The following is a 26,592-nucleotide window of genomic DNA, read 5'->3' as shown; positions in this document are numbered from 1 at the left end:
TCAATCCCTCCCCGGGGGCAGGCCCCGGGGGCTGGCGCGCCGGGCACGGGGAGGGAGGCGGTGCGGGGCCCGCGGGAGCTCACACACGCTGTCCTGACACAGGCAGCTCTCGATGTGGGTGTAAGTGTGCCTCAGGGAGCGGCCATCAGGGCAGCTCAGCTGCACCTCTCGCTGGCTGGTGCGCTCCTCCTTACAGCAAGAGCACCAGTGGTCCAGGGCCTGGGCCTCCGCCGAGAACCTGGGGGAGGGCCGCGGTGAGGAGCCGCTCCCTGGGGCGTGGGACCCCCCACCCCCGCTCTGCCACCCCCAGCAGGGCACACGCAGGGCCTGGGACTCACATGACAAAGGTCCCACAGGACCCAGAGCAGGAATTCATTGTGACTTTCTTGGTGCAGCCGGAGTAAGAAATTTCCTTGGTAACGGGGACGGTGGAACAGTGGATCCTGGTCTCGTTGCGAGGGATGCCTGGCAAGAGGGGGTGGAGGCTCTGGGGTGGGGGCTCCACACCTTCAAGGGGCCTACAGGTTCTTCCCTCACGGCTTCTTCTCCCTCCCCAAGCGCGCCTGGCCTCAGCCGCCCCCCAGCAAGCAGGGCACCCCAGGTGATGCCCTCAAATTTAGCATCCAGTGGATCCCAGGACACCGTGCCCCGCGCCTCTTCCCCTCGAGGGTCCCAGCTGGAGACCCCCTGCCTGGCTGCGCCTTGTGCCCTGGGAGCCTCCCTCCCAGCAGCCTGCACTCACATTTCTTGCAGCATCCATTGGGCAGGAGTGTGATGGAGCCCTGGAGGGAAGAAGAATGAGCCTGGGATCCGGGACTGCCCCCTGACGGGCAGCACCCCCCTCCAGCCACAGGGTGGGAAGGGACAGGGACTGGCTTGGCCCTGGGGCCCCCCACTCACTGGGAGGCAGATGCTGGGGTCAAAGTCAGGGCAGGTGATGTTGGAGACGGAGGAGATGAGCTGGTTGTGGATTTTCACACAGCTGAAGAAGGTGCAATTGTTCGTGGGGTCGTGACTCATGTCCCCGGGCTGCAGGGCACAGGGCAATGTGGTGAGGCCCGGCTGGCGGGCCCAGAGCCAGCAGGTGACACCCAGGGGGGGGCCCGGGACAGCCAGCGGCCTCTAGTCCACAGACACGTCCACATCCTAACCCCCAGCGCCTGCAGATGTGACCTTATTTGGAAAAAAGGGTGTTTATAGATGTGATTAAGTTAAAGATCTCAAGAAGAGACCATCCTGGATTACACAGGTGGCCCCAAATCCAATGACCAGTGTCCTTATAGAGAGAGGAGGGGCCACGGGAAGACACGAGGCAGAGAGTGGACAGATGCGGCCACAAACCCAGGGCCGCCTGGAGCCCCAGAAGCTGATGAGGCAGGAAGGTCCCCCAGAGCCTTTGGAGGGAGCATGGCCCTGCAACACCTTGAGCTTGGACTCGGGCTCCACACGGGGAAAGTCAGTCACTCCCGGTGTTTCCAGCCCTAGTCTCTCGTCACTTGTCACGGTCACCCCAGGACCCTTGCACAGCCATGCCCAGCCCTGGGGAGACCCAGCCAGGGGCAGCAGGAGTCGTCCCAGGCCTCGCCCACGGCTCCAGGTCGGCCCCTCCCATGTCAAGAGACAGGATGTGAGCAGGTGGAGCTCCCCGCGCACCTTTAGGATGATGTTCTCCATGCTGGGTCTTTTGATGATGCAGTGGGTCTGCTGACACTTGCCACAGCACTCCCCAGGGACGTCCACCAGCTCAAAGCCCTGTGAGACACGCAGGCTCAGGTTGGCGTGGGCAGGAAAGGAGCCGGGAGACGGGCGAGGGTGGCTCTCGGGGACGGGGTGGCTTACGGGGCTACAGGAGTTATCGCAGTGCACATGGGTGCAGGAGATGACGTTGAGCTGTGAGCTGCTATTCCTGCCGCTGGTGCAGACACAGTCCTGGCACTTGGAGGAATACACTGGGGACCCGGGCTGAGGGCCCAGGGAAGGCGGGTGAGGCAGGGCCACCTCCAGGCCTCCCGCCCGCCTGCAGGAGGGCCGCCCCTGCCCCCGGCACCCCGCCCAGCCTGAGAGCCTGCCCAGGAACCCCACCCCTGGGCCCAGGGCTCACCTGGTACTCAGCATTCCCGTGAACGCACACACCCTTGGGCACTGGGAGGAAGAGAATATGGGGACATGGGTCCGGCCGGCCTGCCTGGCCCCGCGACCGACGCCCAGCCACTGGATGGCACAGGCACTCGGGCCCAGGGTGGGCATGCATACCGCGTGGGGCGACCCTGCCCGCGGTTCCCAGACCCCGAGGCCCCACTGACCACAAGAGTAGTGCGGACAACACTTCCCAGGACTGGTCTTGCTGCTCACTTCGAAGCCCAGCGGGCACTTGGGCGGCAACCCCTCACACAGGCTGGTATTGCACTCTAGGGGGGATGGAGGGGGACAGTGGGAAGGGCGGGGCCTGCAGGCAGCGGCCTCCCCCCCCCCACACACACCCCCAGCTTGGGTGCACGGCCCAGCCCCCTCAGGCCCCCAAGTCAGAGGCGTCCTGGCACAGCGGGGAGGTGAGAACAGCCCGGGGGTGGCAGGGCGAGCCCCAGGCACCCAGCGCTGCCCGGGGGGTGGCCTTACTGCAGGTCGTGATGTTACAGCACGTGTCCGCGGGGTTGACCTCCGTGACCGGGTAGGTGCCGTCCTCTGTGCAGGTGACCGGCTCCTGGCGGCACTCCTTGGGTTGGCAGATGATGCCGCGCCCGCCCTCCAGGCACACGCAGTCCTTGCAGTCAAATTCAAAGTGCTCCCCGAACTGCAGGGAGGAAGTGGGTGGGCAGGGGGTCGCGGCGCCAGCCCCCCTCGGCCACGTGCCAGGGCCGCACCACAGCACGCCGGCACCCAGCCAGGAGGAGGCACCGCAATGGGCGTCGCACCAAGGGTCCCGTGGGAAACCTGTGCCCTCCGCACCTCCCAGCACATGGGGCCACATCGCTGACACCATGGCCATGACCTGCTCCTAGCATTGTGCCTCCACGGGCCCGGCACACAGCAAATGCGCCACTCGTGTGGGGGGTGCATGGAATAGAGCCAAGGAACTGGCCACGTGTGGGAAACACGGACAACACCGCGGTGGCCAAGATGTCATCTCGGGTTTAGAACGGAGCATCAGGTGACCCATGGGTGGTTGGCATGAAGGGGTGGGTGGATGGGTGGATGGATGGACGGACAGTTGGACAGACAAAGGGACAGATGGATAGTTGGGTGAGTGCATGGATGGGTGGAAGGAAGGAAAGACGGAGTAGGGAAGGCTGGGGGGAGGGAGGAGGGGGGAGGTGGACGGGTGGGTGGGCGCCCAGGGGACACCCCTGCTGGCTCAGCCTTCCGGGACTTAAATGACATGACTCAGGGTTTGAGACCCCCAGCCTCTTGTGTGCAACCCACCCTAGCCCCCCAGATTCCGGGCTTGTGGGTGAACCCCACCCCAGCACCAAGAGGAAGGACCTACCTTTCTAGGCACATCGTCAGGTCCCACACAGCCTGGGAAGGGAGAGAACACAGTCCGTTAGCAGAGCCCGGTGCCGGAGGGCTGGGGTGGGCTCCGCCCAGCGATGAGGGTGGACAGCATACCACACAAGTCCACACAGACGTCGAATCCTGGGGCGTAGTTCATGGTGCCCTCGGGGCAGAAGCAGCCTTCCACCAGGCCGGTGCTCCTCTGCTTTGGGAGTCTGGGGGTGGGAGGGCATCGTGAGATGGGTGTGCGCACGGGCTGGGGGGCAGGCACGCTGGGACCCGACGCACAGCCTGAGGGGCGAGCCCGCCGTCCCTGCGCACCTTGCGGCGACTAAGCTAGACTCGCAGGAGGGCTCGTTTGCAGGACCACAGGCCCGGTACTCCCTGTGAGGCGGACACGTCATCGCTGCAGGAAGGAGATAGGACTCAGAGGGGCCAGAGTTGGGAGGGAGGAGCCTGTGGGCCCCCTGGCAAGGGACAGGCCTGCCCAGCCACTCCCGCGATGGCTGAGGGTGACGGGCCACCCGGTGCTGCCCGCCTCAGCCCCCCACGCCATCCCTGAGCCCGTAGCCCCAGGCCCCCAGCCCCCCAAGCCCACCCTTCTTCTCACCCCAAGGCCCAGGCCTGCTCTCCCTGTTCACCCAGCCCTCCCACCCCGGCGTGGCTTCAGGCCGGGTGCAGCGCCCAGCAGAGCCCAGAGCCCCGATCTGGCCCGCGGGACCACAGGTCTGGGGCAGGGGCAGAGAGGCACGTACAGCAGACCCCATGGGTGTGGTTCCGCCAGTCGATGCAGATGTTCGCCTGGGCACAGATGGTGGCGTAGGTCTGCAGGCTGGCGCACTCCAGGCCTGTGCCAGGCACAAGGCAGCTGTCGAACATGCAGGCTTCGTAGTAGTGCTGGGGGGGTACCAAGGCATGGCACGGGGCAAACAAGCTGTGAGGGAGGGGGCACGGGTCACACTCTGGCCGGCCCTCCCCACCCGCCCAGCACCTCCGCCCAGCTGCCCCCCTGGAGCCTGGCTCAGCCCGCATCCCACTGAACGAGCGCCGGTGGGCGGACAGTGGCCAGAGGCGAGGGAGCTCCACGCTCACTGGCTGCCGGGTGCTGGGACCCCCGCCAGCAACCCTGGCGGAGGGCCACCCAGCGTCAACTTGCACACCTCTGGGGACAAGGCCCTCGCTCGCATGGCTGCCAGCTTTGGGGGTGCCTCCCTGACCCAGCCCTGAATGCTAGCTCTGGCCCTGGTCAGCCACTCTCCATAAGGCCCCCAGCTCAGCCGACCCTGCTGCGGCAGGAGAGATCTGCCAGGAAAGGCCCAGGGATATCTGACAAGACAGCTCAGCCCCGTAGACGTCAGGAGCCCCCGCCCTGGGCCCTCTGGGACCCAGCACCTGCCCGTGGCGCCCTGACTTCCCTCTGACACCCCAGCCCTGTGCTCAGCCCCCTGCCTTGGTGCCTCTCTGCAGACAGGGGTGCGGCACAGAGAGGGGAGAGGTAGCCGCTCCCCGAGACCCTGCAGTTCGCTACTGAAGGGCAGGGGCACCTGTCTTTCATGAGCTTGCAGAGAGGAGAGGCGCAGTCCTTGTGGGAGGTGGTGTTGCCCCCCAGCGGCGTGACGGTCGGGCCCTTGGTGGTGACTCTGGTTTGGGGACAGTGTGGCTTGGAGGGGTCGTTCACCATCCACTGATCCGCTGCGAACTCACAGCTGGAAACGACCTCCCCACTGGGCAGCACGCAGTCATCCACAGTGTTGTTGGTGCACGTGCCTGTGTTGGGAGGAAGCCCACGTCGTACTCTAGCACCAGGCCCCACAGGCCCCTTCTCCAGCCCAGGTCCCCCGGTGACTGTCAGGCCGGGGCCGAGGGCACAGACCAGGCAGGACTCCCACTGGCCTCTTTCCACGGGGCCCCGAGCCAGGGAGCAGAACCTCCGCTGGGCTGGCAGGGGCTCACACCCAGCCTCCCCCCACCCCAAGCCGCCCTCCTCAGGGCCGAGGGGCTCACCACACTGGCCCTTGGTGTTGTTGCCAAACAGGTGGTAGGGCAACCTGATGGAGAAGGAAAGTCCATTGTAGGAGATGAGGGCGCCCAGCTTGGAGATTTCCGCCATGTAGCTGATGCCGGATTGGTACACGTGCAGCTCATTCTTCGTGTAGGGCAGGGCCACCACCTGCCTGTTGACCTGCACCTGTGGCCGGACACCCGGGGTCAGGAGGGGCCAGTGGGGCAGGCACCGTGGCTGCTCACCTGGGGCCCAGCCCCAGCCGCCTCAGGAAACAGAGCCTCATAGGTCCCACAGGGGTGAGTCGGGGCAAGCTGAGTCTTCAGAGAACACCTGGGATCAGCCCACCCCGGCCTGTCTTCAGGCCTGTGCGTCCAGTGGGGGACCTCTGCCCGGCCCCTGCCCTGGTCCCTTCCCCCACTTCCTGCCCATTCCTTCCCAAGTCTGGGCCAGACTTGTCCCGGCCGGTCCCTGAGGCAGGTCGCGAGGACACTGCGCTCAGAGGCCCCTGGAGTCGCCGGGGGTGCGTGCCGAGGGCAGAGCTCCCCAGGCCACAGGAATCAGCAACCCCACGGGAGTGTGTGCCCAGTGCCTGGGCTCGGGAAGGGGGCTTCTGCCACGGAGTCCTGGGACTAGGGCAGGTGGTGGGAGCCTGAGTGGGGGAGGTCAAGGGGCCCCTGAAGGCCCCTGGAGGGCCTGAGAGAACAGCCCCGGCCCCTGCCAAGTGAGGGAACGGGCACACAGGTGCACCCCGCCTGGGTGAGCTCAACCTTGCCACGCACCTGAACCTTGATGGGCATCATCTGCAGCGTCTTGATCAGCACCTCCTGGGACTCGTAACGCACGATGAGTGTGCGGGGGCAGGACACCTGGTCGTTGACGTCACAGTGGTAGTTGTCGATGTAGACCCCGAAGTTGTCTGGCGTGGGGGTGGCCCTCTCCACCAGCACGTATGTGCAGTTGCCCTGGTAGCTATAGTACAGCCCGTCGAACGTGACGTAGTGTGGGTCCCCCCAGCCAGCGCAGTAGCCTGCAGAGGGAGCTCTGCTGAGCCACACCGAGCCCGGGGCCGGGGGCTGCGCCGGGGGCAGAAGCTGGAGGGAGCCCAGGCACGGGTGGGAACAGCAAGCAGAATCAAGGGGGCGCCGCACACTCCGGTTCCTGGGGCGTGCGAGGCATCCAAGCCCGTTCTGTGGGACGGAGCCTCGCTTTGGAGCCAGAAGGCCCAGGTTCCGAGTCCAGCTCTGCTCCTCCAGCCCCAGGAGCAGCCTCATTCTGTGCGGGTGGGACTGCGCTCCACCAGGCAAGCCCCCCCCTCCGCCTGGACCCCCTGCCTGAGATGAGACGCAAGCAGGAAGCCCACCGCAGGCGGCCGTCCCGTCCAGCCAAGCACCTTGGGTCCCGCCGCCCCCGCCCTCCCCGCCTGGACCCCCCTGCCTGAGATGAGACGCAAGCAGGAAGCCCACCGCAGGCGGCCGTCCCGTCCAGCCAAGCACCTTGGGTCCCGCCGCCCCCGCCCACAGAAGGGACAAGGCAGAGGGTCCTGCGGCGTCAGAGGACTTACAGTCGCACTCCCAGTGCTGGCAGCAGTCGTGGGGACCCTTGACGAGCACGGGCTGGAGGCCGTTGGAGCAGGTGGGCTTGGGCGGGACCTCGCACTCCATCTCCACGAGCTCCACCGTGTTGTTGTACTTGCAAATCGCCATGGTGCAGTTACACAGCCACCACGTCTCATTCTCCTACAGCGGGAAGGGCACAGGATCAGCGGGGACCAGCCTGGACCCCCCCACCCCTGCTGGAGGCTGGGGCACCAGGCACCCCGTGCAGGAGGCAGCTCACTGAGGCAAGGGAGGCGTGGGTGAGAAGTGGGGGGCTCCAGTGGACCCTGCACCCAAAAGGCTGCTTGAAGCCTCAGTGGTGGTGCAGGGCGTAGGGACAGGGGCGTCTTGGATGACCAGCAGAAAGGCAGTGTCTGGGCTCCGGAAACCTGGCTGGTGGGTGAGTGTGCTCAGTGCCAAGGGGACAAAAAGTAGCCCACGGCACACTGACCTGTCTGGGAGGATCAAAGTCTGGGCACGCAGGGGGCTTGGTGGTGGCCGGCGTGCTCGATGCTGTGGGCGTGGCTGGTTTGGGCGTTGAAGCGGGTGTCGGCTTGGAAGGGCTGGGTGTTGTGGAGGGTGTGGACGGGCACGACCAGTTGAAAATCTCCATGGTGCAGGACAACGAGCAGTTCACATAATAGCAGGTGTCCCCGTGCGTGCCATTGTACATCATCTCACCTGCGAGGGGAGAGAGACCGGTCCTCCACTGTCCAGACAGGGCTGGCCACCAGGGCATGCAGGCAGGTCCCCATGAGGCCACCAACCCCCACTTCCCTGATTCATGGCTACAGCAAAGCGGGGCTGACCACAGGGACAGCCACCCACATCCAGCATCCAGCTTCCCAAGTTACCTCCTGGTTTAAACTGACGCCTCACCCCCAACCACTGGGAAAAGCAGAGACAAAAGCCCCACCAGCCTCTGTCGACTGAAAGCCAGAGGGAAAAGCTTGGGTACCTGGTATGTAGTAGGTGTCGTTCAAAACGCAGCAGATGACCTGAGAGGAAGAGATGACTGTGCCCGTGCTTATGGTGAGGTTGGGGGTGGAGATCGGGGTCAGTGTAGGGGTGGGCACACGGGAGGTCGTGGTGCTGGTGGTCTGTGGCCTGGATGGCGTGGGCGGTGTGGAGGTTCCTATGGTGGTCGTTGACACAGTCGTGGGAGTGGGCGTGGAGGGGGCTCCTGGGGTGGGTGAGGGGGGCCCGGTTGTAGTTTTGCTGGTGGGGGTGGTCTTCGAGGAGGTGGGACCAGAGGTCTGCATGCCTGTAAAAAAGAAGGTTTCAGGTGGGAGCTGATAGCATCCACTCATCTGAGAGACCACAGGGGCCCAATGGCAAATGCAGCCACCTCGCAGAAAACCCACTCAAGGTGTGGCACGTGGCATGGAAAGGCCGACGTCCACTTTCCTGGCTCTCAGTCTCAAGGTAGGGCAAGGTGAGCAGGGCCCACCATCCAGTGTTAGGTCCCCAGCGGTGAGGCTGAAGGGGTTGTCACAACACGGTCCGTCTGAGATTATGCTGACCAGCTGCCCTCTGAAGCCCCATGGGGAGGTGCCAGCAGAAGTGGAGGACAGAAGGAGGGTCTCCCAGGGCACCTGACTGGAGCCTCCATTCCCAGCCCTGGCCCCACATGCCACAGTGGGGCCCCCTCCCTGGACTTCTTTGCCCATATTGCCCATCACACAGCCAAGGATTGAGGAACAGGACCTCAGGAAGCGATGCCTGAAGAGACATCTTGTGGGGGGGAAGTGGGGAGCTCTCTGCTCTGCTGCCCACACCTCATGTCTGAGAAGCTGTATGGCCCCCTGGCAGGAAAGCTTGCTCTCCTGGGGTTAGGAGGACTCTGAGCACACCACTAGCAATCACACTAGCTCCGTGGTGCTTATGTACCTGGAGTGCTGGTAGCAGGAGTGGGCGGAGAAGGCGAAGTGCCTCCTGTGGTAGTGCCCTTTGTTTCTGTTGGCGGGGAGGGTGATAGTGTGCTGGATGTCTCCACGATTGTTGGGGTGGTGGTCAGAAGCGTGGTTGATTCTGTGAAAAGAGGAAAGATGAACTCAAGAGTTTGGAGGAAAGGAGGGCTCAAGTGGGGGTTTTGGCATGGTGGTCTTACCTGCAGGTTCAGTGCCCATGGTAGTGGTGATGGTCGGGGTGCTCGTGGTGGTGGTGGTCGTCGTGGTGGTCAGGGTGGGGGTCGGGGTCTCAGTGCCGGTGGTAGTGCTGATGGTGGGGGTTGGGGTTGTGGTTCCTGTGGTGGTTGTGGTCGAGGTGGTGCTCGAAGTGGTGCTGATGGTGGGGGTCGGAGTTGGTGTGCCCGTGGTGGTGGTAGAAGTGGTGGTGCTCGGAGTGGTGGTGATGGTGGGGGTCGGAGTTGGTGTGCCTGTGGTGGTGGTAGAAGTGGTGGTGCTCGGAGTGGTGGTGATGGTGGGGGTCGGAGTTGGTGTGCCTGTGGTGGTGGTAGTAGTGGTGGTGCTCGGAGTGGTGGTGATGGTGGGGGTCGGGGTCTCAGTGCCCGTGGTAGTGCTGATGGTGGGGGTTGGGGTTGTGGTTCCTATGGTGGTAGAAGTGGTGGTGCTTGGAGTGGTGGTGATGGTGGGGGTCGGAGTTGGTGTGCCTGTGGTGGTGGTAGTAGTGGTGGTGCTCGGAGTGGTGGTGATGGTGGGGGTCGGGGTCTCAGTGCCCGTGGTAGTGCTGATGGTGGGGGTTGGGGTTGTGGTTCCTGTGGTGGTGGTGGTCATGGTGGTGGTGCTTGGAGTAGTGGTGATTGTGGGGGTCGGGGTCTCAGTGCCGATGTTAGCGCTGATGGTCGGGGTTGGGGTTGTGGTTCCTGTGGTGGTGGTGGTAGAAGTGGTGATGTTCGGAGTGGTGGTGATGGTGGGGGTCGGGGTCTCAGTGCCCGTGGTAGTGCTGATGGTGGGGGTTGGGGTTGTGGTTCCTGTGGTGGTAGAAGTGGTGGTGCTTGGAGTGGTGGTGATGGTGGGGGTCGGAGTTGGTGTGCCTGTGGTGGTGGTAGAAGTGGTGGCGCTCGGAGTGGTGGTGATGGTGGGGGTCGGGGTCTCAGTGCCCGTGGTAGTGCTGATGGTGGGGGTTGGGGTTGTGGTTCCTATGGTGGTAGAAGTGGTGGTGCTTGGAGTGGAGGTGATGGTGGGGGTCAGGGTCTCAGTGCCCGTGGTAGTGCTGATGTTGGGGGTTGGGGTTATGGTTCCTGTGGTGGTGGTGGTCATGGTGGTGGTGCTTGGAGTAGTGGTGATTGTGGGGGTCGGGGTCTCAGTGCCGATGGTAGCGCTGATAGTCGGGGTTCGGGTTGTGGTTCCTGTGGTGGTTGTGGTCGAGGTGGTGCTTGGAGTGGTGGTGATGGTGGGGGTCGGAGTTGGTGTGCCCGTGGTGGTGGTAGAAGTGGTGGTGCTCAGAGTGGTGGTGATGGTGGGGGTTGGGGTCTCAGTGCCTGTGGTCGTGCTGATGGTCGGGGTTGGGGTTGTGGTTCCTGTGGTGGTAGAAGTGGTGGTGCTTGGAGTGGTGGTGATGGTGGGGGTCGGAGTTGGTGTGCCTGTGGTGGTGGTAGAAGTGGTGGTGCTCGGAGTGGTGGTGATGGTGGGGGTTGGGGTCTCAGTGCCTGTGGTCGTGCTGATGGTCGGGGTTGGGGTTGTGGTTCCTGTGGTGGTAGAAGTGGTGGTGCTTGGAGTGGTGGTGATGGTGGGGGTCGGAGTTGGTGTGCCTGTGGTGGTGGTAGAAGTGGTGGTGCTTGGAGTGGTGGTGATGGTGGGGGTCGGAGTTGGTGTGCCTGTGGTGGTGGTAGAAGTGGTGGTGCTCGGAGTGGTGGTGATGGTGGGGGTCGGAGTTGGTGTGCCCGTGGTGGTGGTAGAAGTGGTGGTGCTCAGAGTGGTGGTGATGGTGGGGGTTGGGGTCTCAGTGCCTGTGGTCGTGCTGATGGTCGGGGTTGGGGTTGTGGTTCCTGTGGTGGTAGTGGTAGAAGTGGTGATGTTCGGAGTGGTGGTGATGGTTTGGGTCGGGGTCTCAGTGCCTGTGGTAGTGCTGATGGTGGGGGTCGGGGTTGTGGTTCCTGTGGTGGTAGAAGTGGTGGTGCTTGGAGTGGTGGTGATGGTGGGGGTCGGAGTTGGTGTGCCTGTGGTGGTGGTAGAAGTGGTGGTGCTCGGAGTGGTGGTGATGGTGGGGGTCGGGGTCTCAGTGCCCATGGTAGTGCCAATGGTAGGGGTTGGGGTTGGGGTTCCTGTGGTGGTTGTGGTCGAGGTGGTGCTTCGAGTGGTGGTGATGGTGGGGGTCGGAGTTGGTGTGCCCGTGGTGGTGGTAGAAGTGGTGGTGCTTGGAGTGGTGGTGATGGTGGGGGTCGGGGTCTCAGTGCCCGTGGTAGTGCTGATGGTGGGGGTTGGGGTTGTGGTTCCTGTGGTGGTTGTGGTCGAGGTGGTGCTCGGAGTGGTGGTGATGGTGGGGGTCGGAGTTGGTGTGCCCGTGGTGGTGGTGGTAGAAGTGGTGGTGCTTGGAGTGGTGGTGATGGTGGGGGTCGGAGTTGGTGTGCCCGTTTTGGTGGTGGTTGAGGTGGTGCTTGGCGTGGTGGTGATGGTGGGGGTCGGAGTTGGTGTGCCCATGGTAGTGGTGGTAGAAGTGGTGGTGCTTGGAGTGGTGGTGATGGTGGGGGTCGGAGTTGGTGTGCCTGTGGTGGTAGTAGAAGTGGTGGTGCTTGGAGTGGCGGTGATGGTGGGGGTCGGGGTCTCAGTGCCCGTGGTAGTGCTGATGGTGGGGGTTGGGGTTGTGGTTCCTGTGGTGGTTGTGGTCGTGGTGATGCTCGGAGTGGTGGTGATGGTGGGGATCGAGGTCTCAGTGCCTGTGGTCGTGCTGATGGTGGGGGTTGGGGTTGTGGTTCCTGTGGTGGTTGTGGTTGAGGTGGTGCTCGGAGTGGTGGTGATGGTGGGGGTCGGAGTTGGTGTGCCCGTGGTGGTGGTAGAAGTGGTGGTGCTCGGAGTGGTGGTGATGGTGGGGGTCGGGGTCTCAGTGCCCGTGGTAGTGCTGATGGTGGGGGTTGGGGTTGTGGTTCCTATGGTGGTAGAAGTGGTGGTGCTTGGAGTGGTGGTGATGGTGGGGGTCGGAGTTGGTGTGCCTGTGGTGGTGGTAGTAGTGGTGGTGCTCGGAGTGGTGGTGATGGTGGGGGTCGGGGTCTCAGTGCCCGTGGTAGTGCTGATGGTGGGGGTTGGGGTTGTGGTTCCTGTGGTGGTGGTGGTCATGGTGGTGGTGCTTGGAGTAGTGGTGATTGTGGGGGTCGGGGTCTCAGTGCCGATGTTAGCACTGATGGTCGGGGTTGGGGTTGTGGTTCCTGTGGTGGTGGTGGTAGAAGTGGTGATGTTCGGAGTGGTGGTGATGGTGGGGGTCGGGGTCTCAGTGCCCGTGGTAGTGCTAATGGTGGGGGTCGGGGTTGTGGTTCCTGTGGTGGTAGAAGTGGTGGTGCTTGGAGTGGTGGTGATGGTGGGGGTCGGAGTTGGTGTGCCCGTGGTGGTGGTAGAAGTGGTGGTGCTCGGAGTGGTGGTGATGGTGGGGGTCGGGGTCTCAGTGCCCGTGGTAGTGCTGATGGTGGGGGTTGGGGTTGTGGTTCCTATGGTGGTAGAAGTGGTGGTGCTTGGAGTGGAGGTGATGGTGGGGGTCAGGGTCTCAGTGCCCGTGGTAGTGCTGATGTTGGGGGTTGGGGTTATGGTTCCTGTGGTGGTGGTGGTCATGGTGGTGGTGCTTGGAGTAGTGGTGATTGTGGGGGTCGGGGTCTCAGTGCCGATGGTAGCGCTGATGGTCGGGGTTGGGGTTGTGGTTCCTGTGGTGGTTGTGGTCGAGGTGGTGCTTGGAGTGGTGGTGATGGTGGGGGTCGGAGTTGGTGTGCCCGTGGTGCTGGTAGAAGTGGTGGTGCTCGGAGTGGTGGTGATGGTGGGGGTCGGGGTCTCAGTGCCCATGGTAGTGCTGATGGTGGGGGTCGGGGTTGTGGTTCCTGTGGTGGTAGAAGTGGTGGTGCTTGGAGTGGTGGTGATGGTGGGGGTCGGAGTTGGTGTGCCTGTGGTGGTGGTAGAAGTGGTGGTGCTCAAAGTGGTGGTGATGGTGGGGGTTGGGGTCTCAGTGCCTGTGGTCGTGCTGATGGTCGGTGTTGGGGTTGTGGTTCCTGTGGTGGTGGTGGTAGAAGTGGTGATGTTCGGAGTGGTGGTGATGGTTGGGGTCGGGGTCTCAGTGCCCGTGGTAGTGCTGATGGGGGGGGTTGGGGTTGCGGTTCCTGTGGTGATTGTGGTCGAGGTGGTGCTCGGAGCGGTGGTGATGGTGGGGGTCGGAGTTGGTGTGCCCGTGGTGGTGGTAGAAGTGGTGATGCTTGGAGTGGTGGTGATGTTGGGGGTTGGGGTTGTGGTTCCTGTGGTGGTGGTAGTCATGGTGGTGGTGCTTGGAGTGGTGGTGATGGTGGGGGTCGGGGTCTCAGTGCCCGTGGTAGTGCTGATAGGGGGTGTTGGGGTTGCTGTTCCTGTGGTGATTGTGGTCGAGGTGGTGCTCGGAGCGGTGGTGATGGTGGGGGTCGGAGTTGGTGTGCCCGTGGTGGTGGTAGAAGTGGTGGCGCTCGGAGTGGTGGTGATGGTGGGGGTCGGGGTCTCAGTGCCCGTGGTAGTGCTGATGGTGGGGGTTGGGGTTGGGGTGCCTGTGCTGGTGGTGGTAGGAGTGGTGGTGATAGTGGGGGTCGGGGTCAGAGTGCCCGTGGTGGTGGTGGTTGTAGTGGTGGTCATGGTGGTGTTTGGAGAGGTGGTGATGGTGGGTGTTGGGGTCTCTGTGCCTGTGGTGGTTGTGATGGTGGGGGTTGGGGTTGGGGTGCCCACGGTGGTGGTGATGGTGGTGGTGGTGGTCAGGGTGGTGGTAGGAGGAGGTTTTGTGATACAGTCGTGAGGCATTATACAGCATTGGACATTGATCTCATAGTTGAGGCAGAAGGGCTGCGGCATGATCCCCCCTGGCTTCTGGTCTTCATTTCTACACACCAACCCAACAGAGAGGTCACACACCACATTTTGCCCAAGTTCTCCGATGGGAATGTTGGGAAACTGCGTGGCTCTGCAGGAGATGTTGACTGCCCAGTCTTCTTTACAGACATCCTTAATTGATTCAATGTCTCCACCCGGTTTCGTAAAGCTTGGTTTACCTGAATCCAGCCAGCCCGTCCAGTTGCAGTGAGGCACACAGGGAGAGATTGTTGGCCCTGTGGTGGTTGATCCCGGGGTAGGCGTGGTGGTGATGGTGGTGGTCGGGGGTTCTGGAGTAGGTGTGGACGTCGAGGTGGTCGTGGTGGTCAGAGTAGGTGTTGGGGTCGGGGTCTCTGTGCCTGTGGTGGTGGTGATGGTGGGAGTCGAGGTTGGTGTGCCTGTGGTGGTGGTGGTCGGCGTGGTGGTCGGCATGGTGGTTGGAGTGGTGGTGATGGTGGTGGTCGGCATGGCGGTTGGAGTGGTAGTGATGGTGATGGTTGGTGTGGTAGTCGGAGTGGCGGTCGGCGTGGTGGTCGGCGTGGTGGTTGGAGTGGTGGTGATGGTGGTGGTCGGCGTGGTGGTCGGAGTGGTAGTGATGGTGGTGGTTGGCGTGGTGGTCGGCGTGGTGGTCGGCGTGGTGGTGATGGTGGTGGTTGGTGTGGTAGTCGGAGTGGTGGTCGGCGTGGTGGTCGGCGTGGTGGTCGGCGTGGTGGTGATGGTGGTGGTTGGTGTGGTAGTCGGAGTGGTGGTCGGCGTGGTGGTCGGCGTGGTGGTTGGAGTGGTGGTGATGGTGGTGGTCGGCGTGGTAGTCGGAGTGGTAGTGATGGTGGTGGTCGGCGTGGTGGTCGGCGTGGTGGTCGGAGTGGTGGTGATGGTAGTGGTCGGCGTGGTGGTTGGCGTGGTGGTGGTGGTGGTGGTGGTGGTGGTGAGGGGGGTACTGGTGGTGACGGGGATCGTGGTGGAGGGCGGCCGGGTGGTTGAGGTTGTGCAGATGTTGAAGTGTCTCTCCACTGTCCCGTTGGGGCCACAGACCTCCCAGTAGCAGAAGAAGCCGTCCTGGGTGTAGTTGAGAATCTTCCCTGGGGGGCAGGAGGGAAGGCCCAGGTCAACATGGCAGGAGCAAGACAGAGACTCCCAAGAACCCCCCAGGCTCCCCCCTGCTCCAACAAATGCCAGGCCAATTCCCCCTCAGGACTCTACCTCCAGACCCCAAAGGGGCCCCCCATCAGGGCACAGAAGCTGGATGGCAGAGGGGTGACCTTGGCTCCCATCACAAGCGTGGGGAGGCTGCTAAAGCCGGAGCCAGCTCTGAGCCGGGAAAGACCCCTGGGGGGCCACGGGGTTAGGGGAGGGTGAGACAGAGCCCCACCCCCAGAATCCAGGGCAGGCAGCCTGGGGGCTCTCCTGGGGGTCACCTCGTGGTCGACGCAGAGGGCAGCTCACCTTCTTCTGGCCAGCAGACGACTTTCGAGGTGTTGGTACACACGCTGTAAAGTAAGTGCAGACTGCAGACTGCAGGACATGCCCCTCCCGGCCTCCCGCCCTCAGCCTCCTGCCCTCCTGTGTCCCAGGCACAGCCCCAGAACCTCTGCCCATGGATGGGAGCTCGTGCCCCCAGGCCCTGGCTCCTGGGCTGTGCGCCTGCCCTTGTGTGCACGTGCACCCATGCATATGCCGCTGAGCCGTGTGTGCGTGTGCGTCTGCCCCCCCCCCCCGGGGCCCCTGGCAGCATGAGCTTAGGTACCAAGACTGGCAGTCCTCGTTGGTGGGAACGGATCCTCCAGGTGGGTAACGAGTGTCCCCGACATAGCAGCCACATTTGCCCGCCGTGACGCACTGCTTCAGGTCCTCATCATAGATGGGCCTGTCCTCCGGGCACCGGGGGTAGCAGCCTGGCGGGCACAGGCCACGGGGCTTGGACCACTGAGGAAGGTCCCACGACCAGCAGACCCCACCCACCCTCCCCACCACGGCAGGTGCTTCTCTCCAGGATGTTCCTCTGGGAAAGGCCAGAGAACAAGAGGACGGGGCCGGGACCCCCCAACTAAGGCCTACACCCCGCCACATGTGGCCAACGGGACAGCCAGCGCCTCCCCGCCCAGCCTCCTGACCCTGCCTCGCTCCCACAGGCTGGGATGCTCCCTCCCCAGAGGTGGCTTACTCCGTCATGCCCCTAGTTCTTGGCTCAAAAGCCCTGAAGAGTCCCCCAGACCTGTGTCCGGGACACACACTGCCTTGTCTTACTCTGCAGTTTCCTGGGTTCTTTCTGGCTCTCTTAGCTCCGTGAATGCACTCTACAGCAAGGTGAGCCTGGCCCACCTGGACCTCAGGTCCCCAGCCCCACGGGGCATCTCTCGTGGGGTCACCGTCCCTGCGCCCCTGAGGCCTGCTCACCCTCCAGGTAGGACACGGAGATGTTGGAGTGGATGCCGTTGATGGTCCTGCAGGTCTCAAAGCTGCGGTTCCCACAGGGCTCATAGTGCCACTCACACTCGTCCGGGGGGTTGTAGTAGTCACAGAATATGGCTGCAGGGGAGGGGGAGGGGTCAGATTCAGGGAGGGCCGAGGCCAGGCCGGCACGGCCCCCGAGGAGCAACACTTGGCCCCTGGGGCCAGGGAGGCAGAAAGGAGCCCCCACACACCCATCGCTTTGATGGGTGAGGACTGCTTCCCCAGCACAGCACAGTCCCCCGCTCCAGGATGGGGGGACACTCACGGCACAGGTCTGGCGTCCTCCAGAACACACAGGCCCCCTCCTTAGTACACTCCTGAGCGTAGGAGGCCACGGCAGAGCAGAAGCACTCACAGTCCCCGCCTGTGTCGCAAGAGCACGAATCGTGGACGCAGGCCTCGTAGAAGGGCTTGGGGTCCACCTGGGGGAGAAGACTCTGTGTGCCCTGAGCCCATACTGCCCGCATGGGGCCAGACCTGCCCAGGAGCTCCAGACCCCAGGACAGGGGTTGCCTAGCCCAGCGCTAGCCTCCCCGGGGGTGGGTGGGGGAGGTCCAGAGACAGGTGGGCCAACCCTCCCCGCCACCACCCATGGCCTGGCGCTGCAGGCGTCCTTCCTCCCTCCTCGGAAGGTGCAGGAGGAGGGGGCGAGCCAGGGGTCTCGGGGAAGGCTGGACCTCTCGTCAAAGGACAGAAGGTGGCGCGGAAGCTGCAGGAAAGGTGCCACGTGGTGGCAGCAGGGTGACTCCCCAGTGTGAGCCCACGGCCACGGGCTTCTCACGGGCCCGCCCCCGGCCCGCCGCACCTTGCTGTGGCAGATGCCAAAGACAGAGCTCTTGATGATGCTGCATTGCTTCTCGGCCCAGGAGAGGCGGTGAGGGTTCCGGGCGCATGGATCCGGGGTGACGCTCACGTCCGGACAGGTGGAGGCCTCCTTCCAGCTGTTCCCGAAGTCCAGCTCGCTGCCCACCACCATGTGGTCCCTCGTGGTAAAGTCGTTGCTGGAGCGGTGGTCAAAGTTCCCACACAGCCCGCACACTGTGCCCTGCAGAGACAGCCAGCCGGGGGCTCCGTGAGCGGGCTTGAGGGTGGGGGGCTCGTCCCCTCCCCCAGCAGGAAGGCCAGGCAGGTGAGGGCCGCCACGCACCTTGTAGGACGGGGCCAGCTTGATGAAGATGGTGGTCTTCTTGTCCCAGATGACGATGATGCCGATGCTGGCCTCCACCACCAGGTACTGGCCCACCTCCCGGGTGGTGTAGGCCACGTGGTGGCCCGAGTCCCGCTGGATCACCAGGTGGCGCTTATCCTCCAGCTTCAGCTCCGTCCTCTGCGCCCGGGTGAGAGGCCCTGTCACTAGCCAAGTCCGAGGGTCCCCGAGGGCTCACGTGTCCCCAGGGTCAGCCGCACTCACCCCCAAGAAGATTTTGATGGCCTTGGAGCAAGTGACACCCGTGGTGCCACAGGGAACGTTCTCAGTGATGATGCCGAAGGAGCCCGAGGAGGAGTTCTGGCCACAGTAGTCCTGGGTACCCACAGAGGGCATAAGCCAGACTGGCCAGGCCACTGGTGCCCCCGGCCCCACCCCAGCTGGGCTCTGCCCACCCACAGCCCCCCTCTGGTAAGAGGGGTAACCATGCGGCATGGGGTCCCCACACACGAGCCCCTCACTCCCCGCGCAGCGTGGGAGGGTCCCAGAACGGGAGGAACCCCCACCCCAGCCCCTTTCCCGGGGCCCCCTCACTGGGCTGGCAGCAGCTCAGGATGTGGTGCGGGGCCACGGGACCAGGGCCGGGCACACCCACGCCCTGGGCCTCACCTGAGCCGCCACGTAGGAGCAGTGTCCGTCGAAATCGTAGTACTTCCCGTCAAAGGTGATGTAGTGGCCACTTCCATAGATGGAGCAGGAACTGTAGCACAGCGACTTGGTGCACGTCCAGCGCCCTCTCTGGCAGGTGCTGAGGAGAGTGGGAAGGGGGCCTGGAGGGGCCGCAGGGGCCCAGGTCCTCCCCCGCTGCTCGGGGGGCAGCCTGGCCGAGTTGGCGCCGTGTGGACGTCCCCGCCGGCGGCTCACGAACCACACCTCCACCCCCTCGTCAGGGTGGACGCTCCCGCCGGAGCGCCTGGGGCCGGCCACTCACCACGTGTTGCAGTCCACCTTGATCTTGTCCCCAGGGGCATACAGGTCTGTGTTGTGCAGACACGGGCACTCCTCCTCCACAACGCAGCCCCCACGGCCGTCGTCCATCAGCCCTTCCGGGCAAACACAGCCGCTGACACACTCGGTCTGATACTGCAGGTGGCCGGAGAGTGGGCTTCAGGCCCCGAATGGCCACGTCAGCCCTTCCCGTGGCTGCCCCCTCTCCTCACACAGCAGACTCCCCCTTTGTCCCTTCCCCACCCGACCCCTGTCCTGTCTCCTCTCTCGGGCTCAGCCCCGGGCCGGGAGACAGGCGAGGGCTGCCAGCCAGGGGTCCCTACACCGGCCCCGAGCCCTCTGGGGGCTGGGCGGGGGGCCCCCAGGGGCGGGGAGGGCCAATGAGGCCCGTGCGTGTCAGGACCCGGCATCAGACCCCAGGGCCGGTGTGGAAGCTGTCCACGCCCTCCCCCGTTGGTGGCCCCCCACACGCACGTGGCCGGCAGCCAGCGTCTGGCAGCTGGTAGGTCGCGAGTTCTGGATGGTCAGCGCTGTCAGGTTGCTGCAGTCAACGTGGATCTTTGGGGCCGAGCAGCCTGTGGGACAGAGGGGGGCCCCTCGGCTCAACAGAAGCTGGGGTGGGGGTGGGGCCGGCAAGGCCGGGAGGGGGGGGGCAGGGCAGGGAGCCCTGCGGGGCCGCCGTATCTACTTACTCTGGCCGAGCAGCCTGACGCGCACGCACTGCAGCCTCCCGTTGCGGCAGACGCTGAGGGGAAGAGGGAGGAGGTGAGCGGGCCTGGCTCCGGGGGCAGGGACGGACACGCCTGTGGCGCGGGGACACGGGGCGGGATGTGGGCCCTCCCCTCCCAGCCCAGGCCACCCACCAGCGTTCCTCCTGCCTCAGCACCACTTCCCCAGCCTCCAGGTAGAGGCCCTGGTGGTAGCAGGAGCACTTGGCCAGTGGCACACAGCGGCCCTTCTCATCCAGGAAGGTGCCGTCTGGGCAGCCGCAGCCGTCCACGGGCACGAAGCCCTGAAGGCAGTGGGCGTTGGCCTCAGAGAGCGAGCGGCAGGTGGGCAGGCAGGTGGTCAGGTTGTACAAGAACACCTGTGAGTTGGGGCAGGAGCCCACATCCTTGTCTGCGGAGAGGGGAGAGGCCCCGCGTGAGGAGCGGAGGGGCGGCCCCCAGCCCCCCCAGCTCCGTCCCCGCTGGCCGTCCCCAAGCCCCCCTCTGTCCAGGACAGGCAGATGCCCGCCCAGCCAAGGGGCCCACGGGAGCCCACGGGAGCCCCTGTCCCACACTGGGAGCCACAAGCCAAGAGGAGCAGAGGGTGGCCGCAGCGGGCTGACCCCTCCCGCCACAGGGCACCCCGGACACCCCAGAGGGGGCGGCACTCACTGCAGACTTGCTCCCGCCAGCCCCACAGCATGACGCCCTTGGTGGCGCAGGCACGGGCGTAGGAGGACAGCGCGGCACACATGCAGCCCTCGCTGTTCTGGCAGTTACACGTGTCATACTTGCACCTCTGGGGGTGAGGGGGACAGGCAGTGAGGGAAGGAAGCGGGCGGCACACCCCCGTGTGCACACACAGACACCCACGTGCACACCCACCTGCACACAGTGACATCTGTGCACACACACACACAAGCTTACATCCCTGCAAGGTGCACATACACACACATACGTGTGCTTGCACAAACAAGCTCAGCAACTTCCAGCAGCGGCCTTGCAGGCAGGGGTCAGGCTCAGCCCGGGGCGCAGAGCACACCTTGCTGGCACGGATCAGGTGGGGAGCAGTGCATGTGCGGGTCCCACCCACCTTGTAATAGTCCGAGGGGTCCACGGCCGCGTGGCACCTGCCAAAGGGGGTCTCTGTCTTCTTCAGCAGGGAACACCAGTGCTCGGCATAGTTGGCTGGAGAAGGGGTCAGAACCTCAGCAGGGGCAGCCCTCTCCAGCACATCCCCTGAGTCCAGCCGCCTGGCCACCCAGGCCCCTCCAGCCCAGTGCAAGACCACACCCCTCGTAAGGTGGGGCACCCACCGCCTCCCCTCCCTCAACCGACCCTGACGTGAGGGGCAGTATGTCATGGCACCAGACCAGCCCCAGGACGAGGGCCACCACCCAGTGATTAACGAGCGGGCCTGGCCCCTTTGCTGTGTCGCTTGGCGGGCTGCCACTGTGGGCCACCATAAACCAGCCACGTGGCAGAAAGCCTCAGGTGGATGGGCTGGCCACCCGGCCTCACCCGCCCCCACCTACCCACCACGTCCCCCTGGGAGCCCCATGTGCCCCACGAGGCCGAGCCTCACCGCTCTCGATGTTGAGGGAGCAGGGGTGGTCCAGCCAGTTCAGCTTGTCATGGCAGCTCGACCGGGCCTTCCAGGTGTTGGCGAAGCCAGCCCCCGTGGCCTCCACCAGCCCGCCCGCTGTGTTAAAGTCATCCCCTTCCAGGCCGTTGAAGTTCCCGCAGAGACCTGAGGGGCCAGCACAGGGTTGGGGAGGGACAGGGCCCTGGGGGGCAGGCCCTGAGCAGGGCCTCTGTGGGGGCTAGCCAAGGGCACCACTCACCCTGCACGCGCCCCTGGGCAGCCTGGTCCAGCGTCACGAAGAGCTGCATGATGGGCACGAGCTGGACCTGCAGCCTGAGGCCGAAGGCGGTGCTCACCATGAGATGGTAGGCGGACGGTTGGAAGATGGAGAAGCTGGCTGCAAGGCAGGGGGTCCTGGCTGGTCAGCAGGGGCTCTCGAGCTGTGGGGGCCACTCTCCCGCCAGCAGACCCTGCTGGGTGCTCCGGGGGCGGGACTCACCCGTCACGTGGGGCAGGTTCACCTGCAGCTCGTTCAGCAGGACGCTGCCGTCCGACTTGAAGGCCACCACCTGCGGGAGGGGCAGAGGGGACGGCCGGGCTGAGAAGGGCCTCGGGGGCCCCGGGGTGCGGGGCAGGGAGGGTTGGGGCGGGGGCACCCACGTTCTTCCTGCTGTCGGCCAGCAGCACCACCGTCTTCAGGCAGGTCTGCTGGTCCGTGGAGCCGCAGGGGGCCAGCTCGCCCAGGAGGGCATAGGAGTCTTTGTGGTCGCCCTGCGGGGGATGGGGCAGTGGCAGTGACCGACCCGGAGCCTGACACGGGGCCAGGCCCCCGCTCAGCCCGCACACCGCCCGGCCAGCTACCTTGATCAGCACATAGTAGCAGTCCCCGTGGAAGGTGTACTTCTTCCCATCAAAGGTGGTGATGTGGGAGCCGCCCTCCAGGGCACAGGTGCCTGGGCACGCCAGGTCTTTGCACACCCAGCGGCCGGCGGTGCAGATGCTGTGGGCGATGAGGCATGACATGAGGCTCAGCCGCCCCCCAGCCCTGCCCACTGGCCCTGCTCCCCCCCAGCCCACTGGCCCCCAGCCCTGCTCCCCAGCCCTGTCTGCCAGCCCTGCTCCCCCCCAGCCCACCAGCTCCCAGCCCCGCTCCCCAGCCCTGCTCCCCCCTGCCCACCCCGCCAGCCCTCCCACCAGCCCTGCCCCCCCAGCCCTGGGCCCCCGACCCACCACTCCTCGCAGTCGCTGCTAATGCGCTGGCCAGGTGAGTGCAGGTGCCCGTGGAGCTTGCAGTGGCACTGGCTCACGGGGACGCAGCCGAGGCCTGCGATGTCATCATACACGGTGCCTGGATGGTGCGGGACACGACGTTACAGCCAGCCGGCCTCAGAAAGCCCAGAATCCCCACAGCGGGGCTCCCACTGGCGGGGCCACAGCCCCGGGCCGGCGTGCGGAAAGTGGGGCGAGCCCCGAGGTGGGGTCACCAGCCAGGCCTTCCCCGCTCCCCCCACAGGTACCTCTGCTTCGGTGCCCCCCCCCATGCCATGGGAGCCTGGCCTCCAGACCACCTTCCTAGGGGCCTCCAGGCTCCGTGAGTGGGGCAGCAGGATGTGTGCCCACGGGGTGATGACCAGGAAGGAGTCCCCCCATCCAGACCCCCCAAAGCCACCACTGTGTGTGTTTGGGGGAAGGGGGTCTTCGGCATTTGTCAGGGGAGGAGGCACCACACCTCACTTCCGCCCCTGTCGCTGCCCCCACCACCTGCACGGCTGCCCCCTGGTCCCAGGGCACGCTGGCCTAGGGGGCCACATCGGGGCAGCGCCCCCACCCCTTGCCCTGCGGCCTCCACGGCACACACCTTCCGGGCAGAAACAGCCGTCCATGCGGTGCTCCTCACACAGGCTGCTGACCTCCAGGTGTGAGCAGGTGTCCATGCAGGGCGAGCCGCTCTCCAGGTAAACCATGTTCCCGGGGCAGCTCTTGGCTAGGAGGGCAAAGGCAGGCCCCTGAGTGGGGAGGGGAGTGCAGCGGGCAGGGGAGCGGGGCACCGGCTCGGCCGACTGCTGCCTCACACGCCTCCACCTGGGCCGCCCCGCCGCCTGGTGGGCACAGACGCGGCTCCTCCCGGACCAGGGCGCTGGGCTGCCCTGCCCCCCAGACGGCGCCCCCAGCCTTGGGGCCCCAAGGGTGCCTGCCGCCCCACCATCCCGGCGGCTCTGTGGCGCTTACGGCAGAGCTCGGCGGTCCTCCAGTTGCGGGGCTGCCCGCCTGCATGGGAGCACTGGCGGGAGAACTCAGCGAGGGTGCTGCAGGTGCAGGAGGAGCCCGCCAGGCACCCGCAGCGGTCCTGCACGCACGCCTGCACGTAGGGCCCCAGCGGCACAAGGCCCAGGCAGTCGTCGAAGGCCGCGGCTGTCAGCAGCTTCTCGCACTCAGCGCGCTGCAGACACACAGGAGCAGGAACAAGGTGAGGGCTTCCCGTGCCCACCCCGCCTCCGTGTCGTGCCTAGAACGCCCGCACCCGGGAACTCGGGCCGCGACTCACGTGCTCAGAGCAGGACTCCAGGGCCGGCGTCTCCTCAGGGTCATCGCACTCCACCTCGGGCTTGTGGATCTTCTGCATGTTCCCAAACTCGAGGGCACTGAAGAGCACGCCTGGGGGCACAGCCCGTCAGCGGGGGGCGCCCAGAGCCCGCACAGCCCCCCCGCCCCCGGGGAGGCCCTCACCCTCAGACAGGAACTCGGAGTAGGTCTGCAGGCCATTGTAGTCCCCGCAGAGGCCACACGTGTGTTTCCGGAACTTACTGTCCAGTTCTAGCTGTTGGCGGAAAAGGAGGCAGGTGAGGGGCTGGGGGCCGGCTGGACCCCAGGCCGCGGCAGCCGGATGAGCCTCCCGTGGCCAGGTCAGCCTCAGCAGCTCCTCCAAGTGACATCCACCAGAGAGCTGGAGTCAGGCCAGGGTGTCCTGGCACCGGGGGTCACTGAGGACCAGGAGGGGCTTGGGACAGGGGGAGGGCCAGCCCAGCTCCCCAGGCCCCGAGGGTCCCCTCCCTGGGTGGGCTGCTCGGCCCCACCTCTGCTCCTCCACAGCGCGCCCCCCCATGGCCGAACCCCTCGGGACAAGGCTCAGACCTGGTAGAGGCACCCCGGCCCCAGGCCCATGGTGGGGCTGCACGCACCATGAGTGAGTCCTCCCGGTTCCACATGAGGGTAAGTCCAGCGCGGGAGTAGACCTTGGTGTAGGTGTTGCTCTTCTCAATGAGCAGCCCAGAGCTGTAGTGCGGGGTGCTGACCCTGGGGCAGGGGCGCCGGGCCAGGGTCACACGCCAGCCGACACATGGCCACCCACCGCAGCAGGCCCGCCACCATCCCCTGCCCGAGGCGGGGCTGGGGGGGCCTGAGGCTGCACGTCGGGTGGGTGGGGTGGCCTCAGCTCCCAGCCAGCCGTGTGGGGACCACAGACGGCGTGGTGGGCCATGGCAGGACAGCCCCTGTCCACCCCCTGCCTGCCTGTCTCTCCGGCCCCGCCCCTCCTCAGGGCCCTGTCCTCAGAGCCGGGCTCTGCCCCACCGCCTGACCCAGGCTGGCCCAGGTGCTAGCTCGCCCCAAGTCTGTACCCACACCTCCGAGACCGGGCGAGACAAAGGACGGACCCTGCTGGAGCCTGGGCAGGAATGCAGCTTAGAGCCCCATTGTTCCAGAGACAATGGGGGACAATTGCCTGGGAGCGGGAGGGGCTCCCAGGGGCTCCCCCTTCTGTAACTAGAGCCTGGGTAACAGGGGGGGCCTCCTCACTCAGAGGGCAGAGGGCAGAGGGTGGATGCTGCCTGGGGCCCCCAGGGGAGGGGCGGGGAGCCCTCGCGCCCGCCGCCACCCAGCCACACTCACGTGGCCCCGTTGACCACAGTCAGATGGCGAGTGAGGTAGATGGTGTCGTCCCCGATGTTCAGCAGGATGTGCTCGAGCTGGGGGTGCCCCCCGGTGCTGCCCGAGCCCCGCTTCAGGTGCACTGCGAACTCCTTGTAGGAGTGCCTGCAGTCGGACGCGAAGTTGTAGTCACACAGGCCCGGGAAGCGGAAGACGTCCCCGTCGAAGGTCTTGTAGTGGAAGTTGCCCCAAGTGCTGCAGACGCTGTGGCCATGGTTCCGGGTCCTGCCCTCTGGGGGAGCAGGGGCACGCAGGGGTGAGCAGCCTGCGCTGCCCCCCGGAGGCCTGTCCCGAGGCCCCGCCCTGCAGCCGCCCTCCGAGCACCCTCCGTGAGGCCATCCTGTCAGAGTGGCCCCTGCCGGACCTTGGTCACCCTGCCTGGGGGTCTCAGCCCCCCAAAAGGACATCTCCAGCTGCCACACCCTCGCGCCCCAGCCTGGCACGGGATGCAGCCATCTGCCAGGCGGGCAGCGGGGGCAGAGGGGCTTTCCAGACCCCCGGGCACCCTCTCCACCCGGCCCAGTGTCCCCCACCCTGTCACTGCCAGAATCCGTGTACCCCCCTGCTGCTCTCACAGCCCCTAATCCAGCAGGACTGCGTCCCTGCACCCTCAGACGGTGCCCACGTCGTGTCCAAACATTTGAGGCCAGCTCCCCTCCAGTGGCTTTGTCACCCAACCCACATGGGATGGAGATGTCCCCAACTAACATGACCAGTCTTTTCTGGAATGACCCCTTCATCATGTGCCAAACCCTCTGCGGAAGGGCCATCTTGGCCTTGGCCCTCCGAGGGTCCCTGACAGCCAGCCCCTCTTGGCTGCCCCTACCTCCCCCACACACCCCCTGGACAAAGGCCCAGCACAGGGGTTTCCACCAGGTACCACCTCCCGAGCCAGGAGATCACCTTCAAAGGGATGGTGCGAACCCAAGACCACCTGCCCTCCTTCCTTTCCTCCACCCAAAGTCAGCAGGGCTTGGGGGCAGGATGCCCGACCCAAGCGGTACACCCCCAAAGGCTGGGCAGAGGAGGGTCACCTACTCCCAGGTAGAACCTCTGCTCTGGGCCGCCCCGGCCTTCCTGCTGCCTCTCACCTCTCTGGAGCTCTGCACCCCCAGAGGAGCTCAGGGCCAGACAGACGGCCACCAGGCAGGCTAGCGGCAGCCCCATGGTGGCTCAGAAGGGCGGCAGGGAGAGCAGCTGGGGCAGGGGTCCAGGCCTTATATGGCCCAGGAGGGCCGGCAGAGGCGGGGCGAGCAGGGGAGGGGCGAGGGGTGGGTGGGGCGTTTGCCAGGTTATCAAGAAAACAGCTGTGGGGGCTCCCGAGGTGCCACCTGGGAAATATTGATTCAAGTTATCTGCGGTTTATCTTTTTATTGAGCCCTCAGTAAAGCTAGCCCTCCTCAGGATGCCTCAGCACCAGTGACCCCAGTTCCAACACACGCCCTCCCAGCTGCGAGCAGGACGGGGCCCAGCGGGGGGGCCCTACACCACCACACCCTGGCAGGCGCATGCCCTTCCCGGCCCCAGCCCACCCTGCCCAGCGTCCCCGCAGAGCCAGGCCTGAACGAGGCGCTTCCCCACGGGGGGCTCCCAGACAGGACCACTGCCCCGTGTTTGCTCCTCTCTCCCACTCTGACCCCCCAGCCTCCCCTACCACGGGCCCGAGGCCCCCAAGCCAGGGAACGTGTGGGC

The 26,592-nt window shown here is 65.4% G+C and overlaps 1 protein-coding gene across 1 annotated transcript; it reads right to left on the bottom strand.

Moving 5' to 3' along the window:
• LOC114201546 (mucin-2) lies at positions 1–26,067 on the bottom strand. Its single transcript, XM_088017973.1, is given in 48 exon segments — positions 1–238; positions 339–465; positions 743–782; positions 901–1,029; positions 1,654–1,752; positions 1,840–1,962; positions 2,102–2,142; positions 2,304–2,408; positions 2,617–2,791; positions 3,485–3,516; positions 3,607–3,694; positions 3,825–3,898; positions 4,248–4,426; positions 5,037–5,259; positions 5,497–5,680; positions 6,277–6,524; positions 7,059–7,233; positions 7,544–7,773; positions 8,051–8,356; positions 8,983–9,148; positions 9,150–15,154; positions 15,519–15,562; positions 15,820–15,967; positions 16,470–16,601; positions 16,792–16,948; positions 17,332–17,571; positions 17,674–17,853; positions 17,938–18,048; positions 18,343–18,481; positions 18,665–18,816; positions 19,156–19,256; positions 19,374–19,426; positions 19,545–19,800; positions 20,061–20,187; positions 20,482–20,576; positions 20,974–21,138; positions 21,233–21,370; positions 21,473–21,542; positions 21,634–21,744; positions 21,835–21,973; positions 22,204–22,321; positions 22,832–22,957; positions 23,203–23,413; positions 23,519–23,628; positions 23,701–23,791; positions 24,153–24,267; positions 24,862–25,132; positions 25,992–26,067. Coding segments are annotated over 48 exon segments (12,663 nt in total).
• Positions 26,068–26,592: the final 525 nt, after the last annotated feature.

Source organism: Eumetopias jubatus, unplaced genomic scaffold, assembly GCF_037043125.1.
Source record: "Eumetopias jubatus isolate StellerSeaLion01/CBP00866 unplaced genomic scaffold, mEumJub1_p1.0 scaffold_13, whole genome shotgun sequence".
NCBI classification, from domain to species: domain Eukaryota; kingdom Metazoa; phylum Chordata; class Mammalia; order Carnivora; family Otariidae; genus Eumetopias; species Eumetopias jubatus.
The sequence above is the reverse complement of the archived record's forward strand: the minus strand, read 5'-3'. Positions and strand labels throughout refer to the sequence as shown.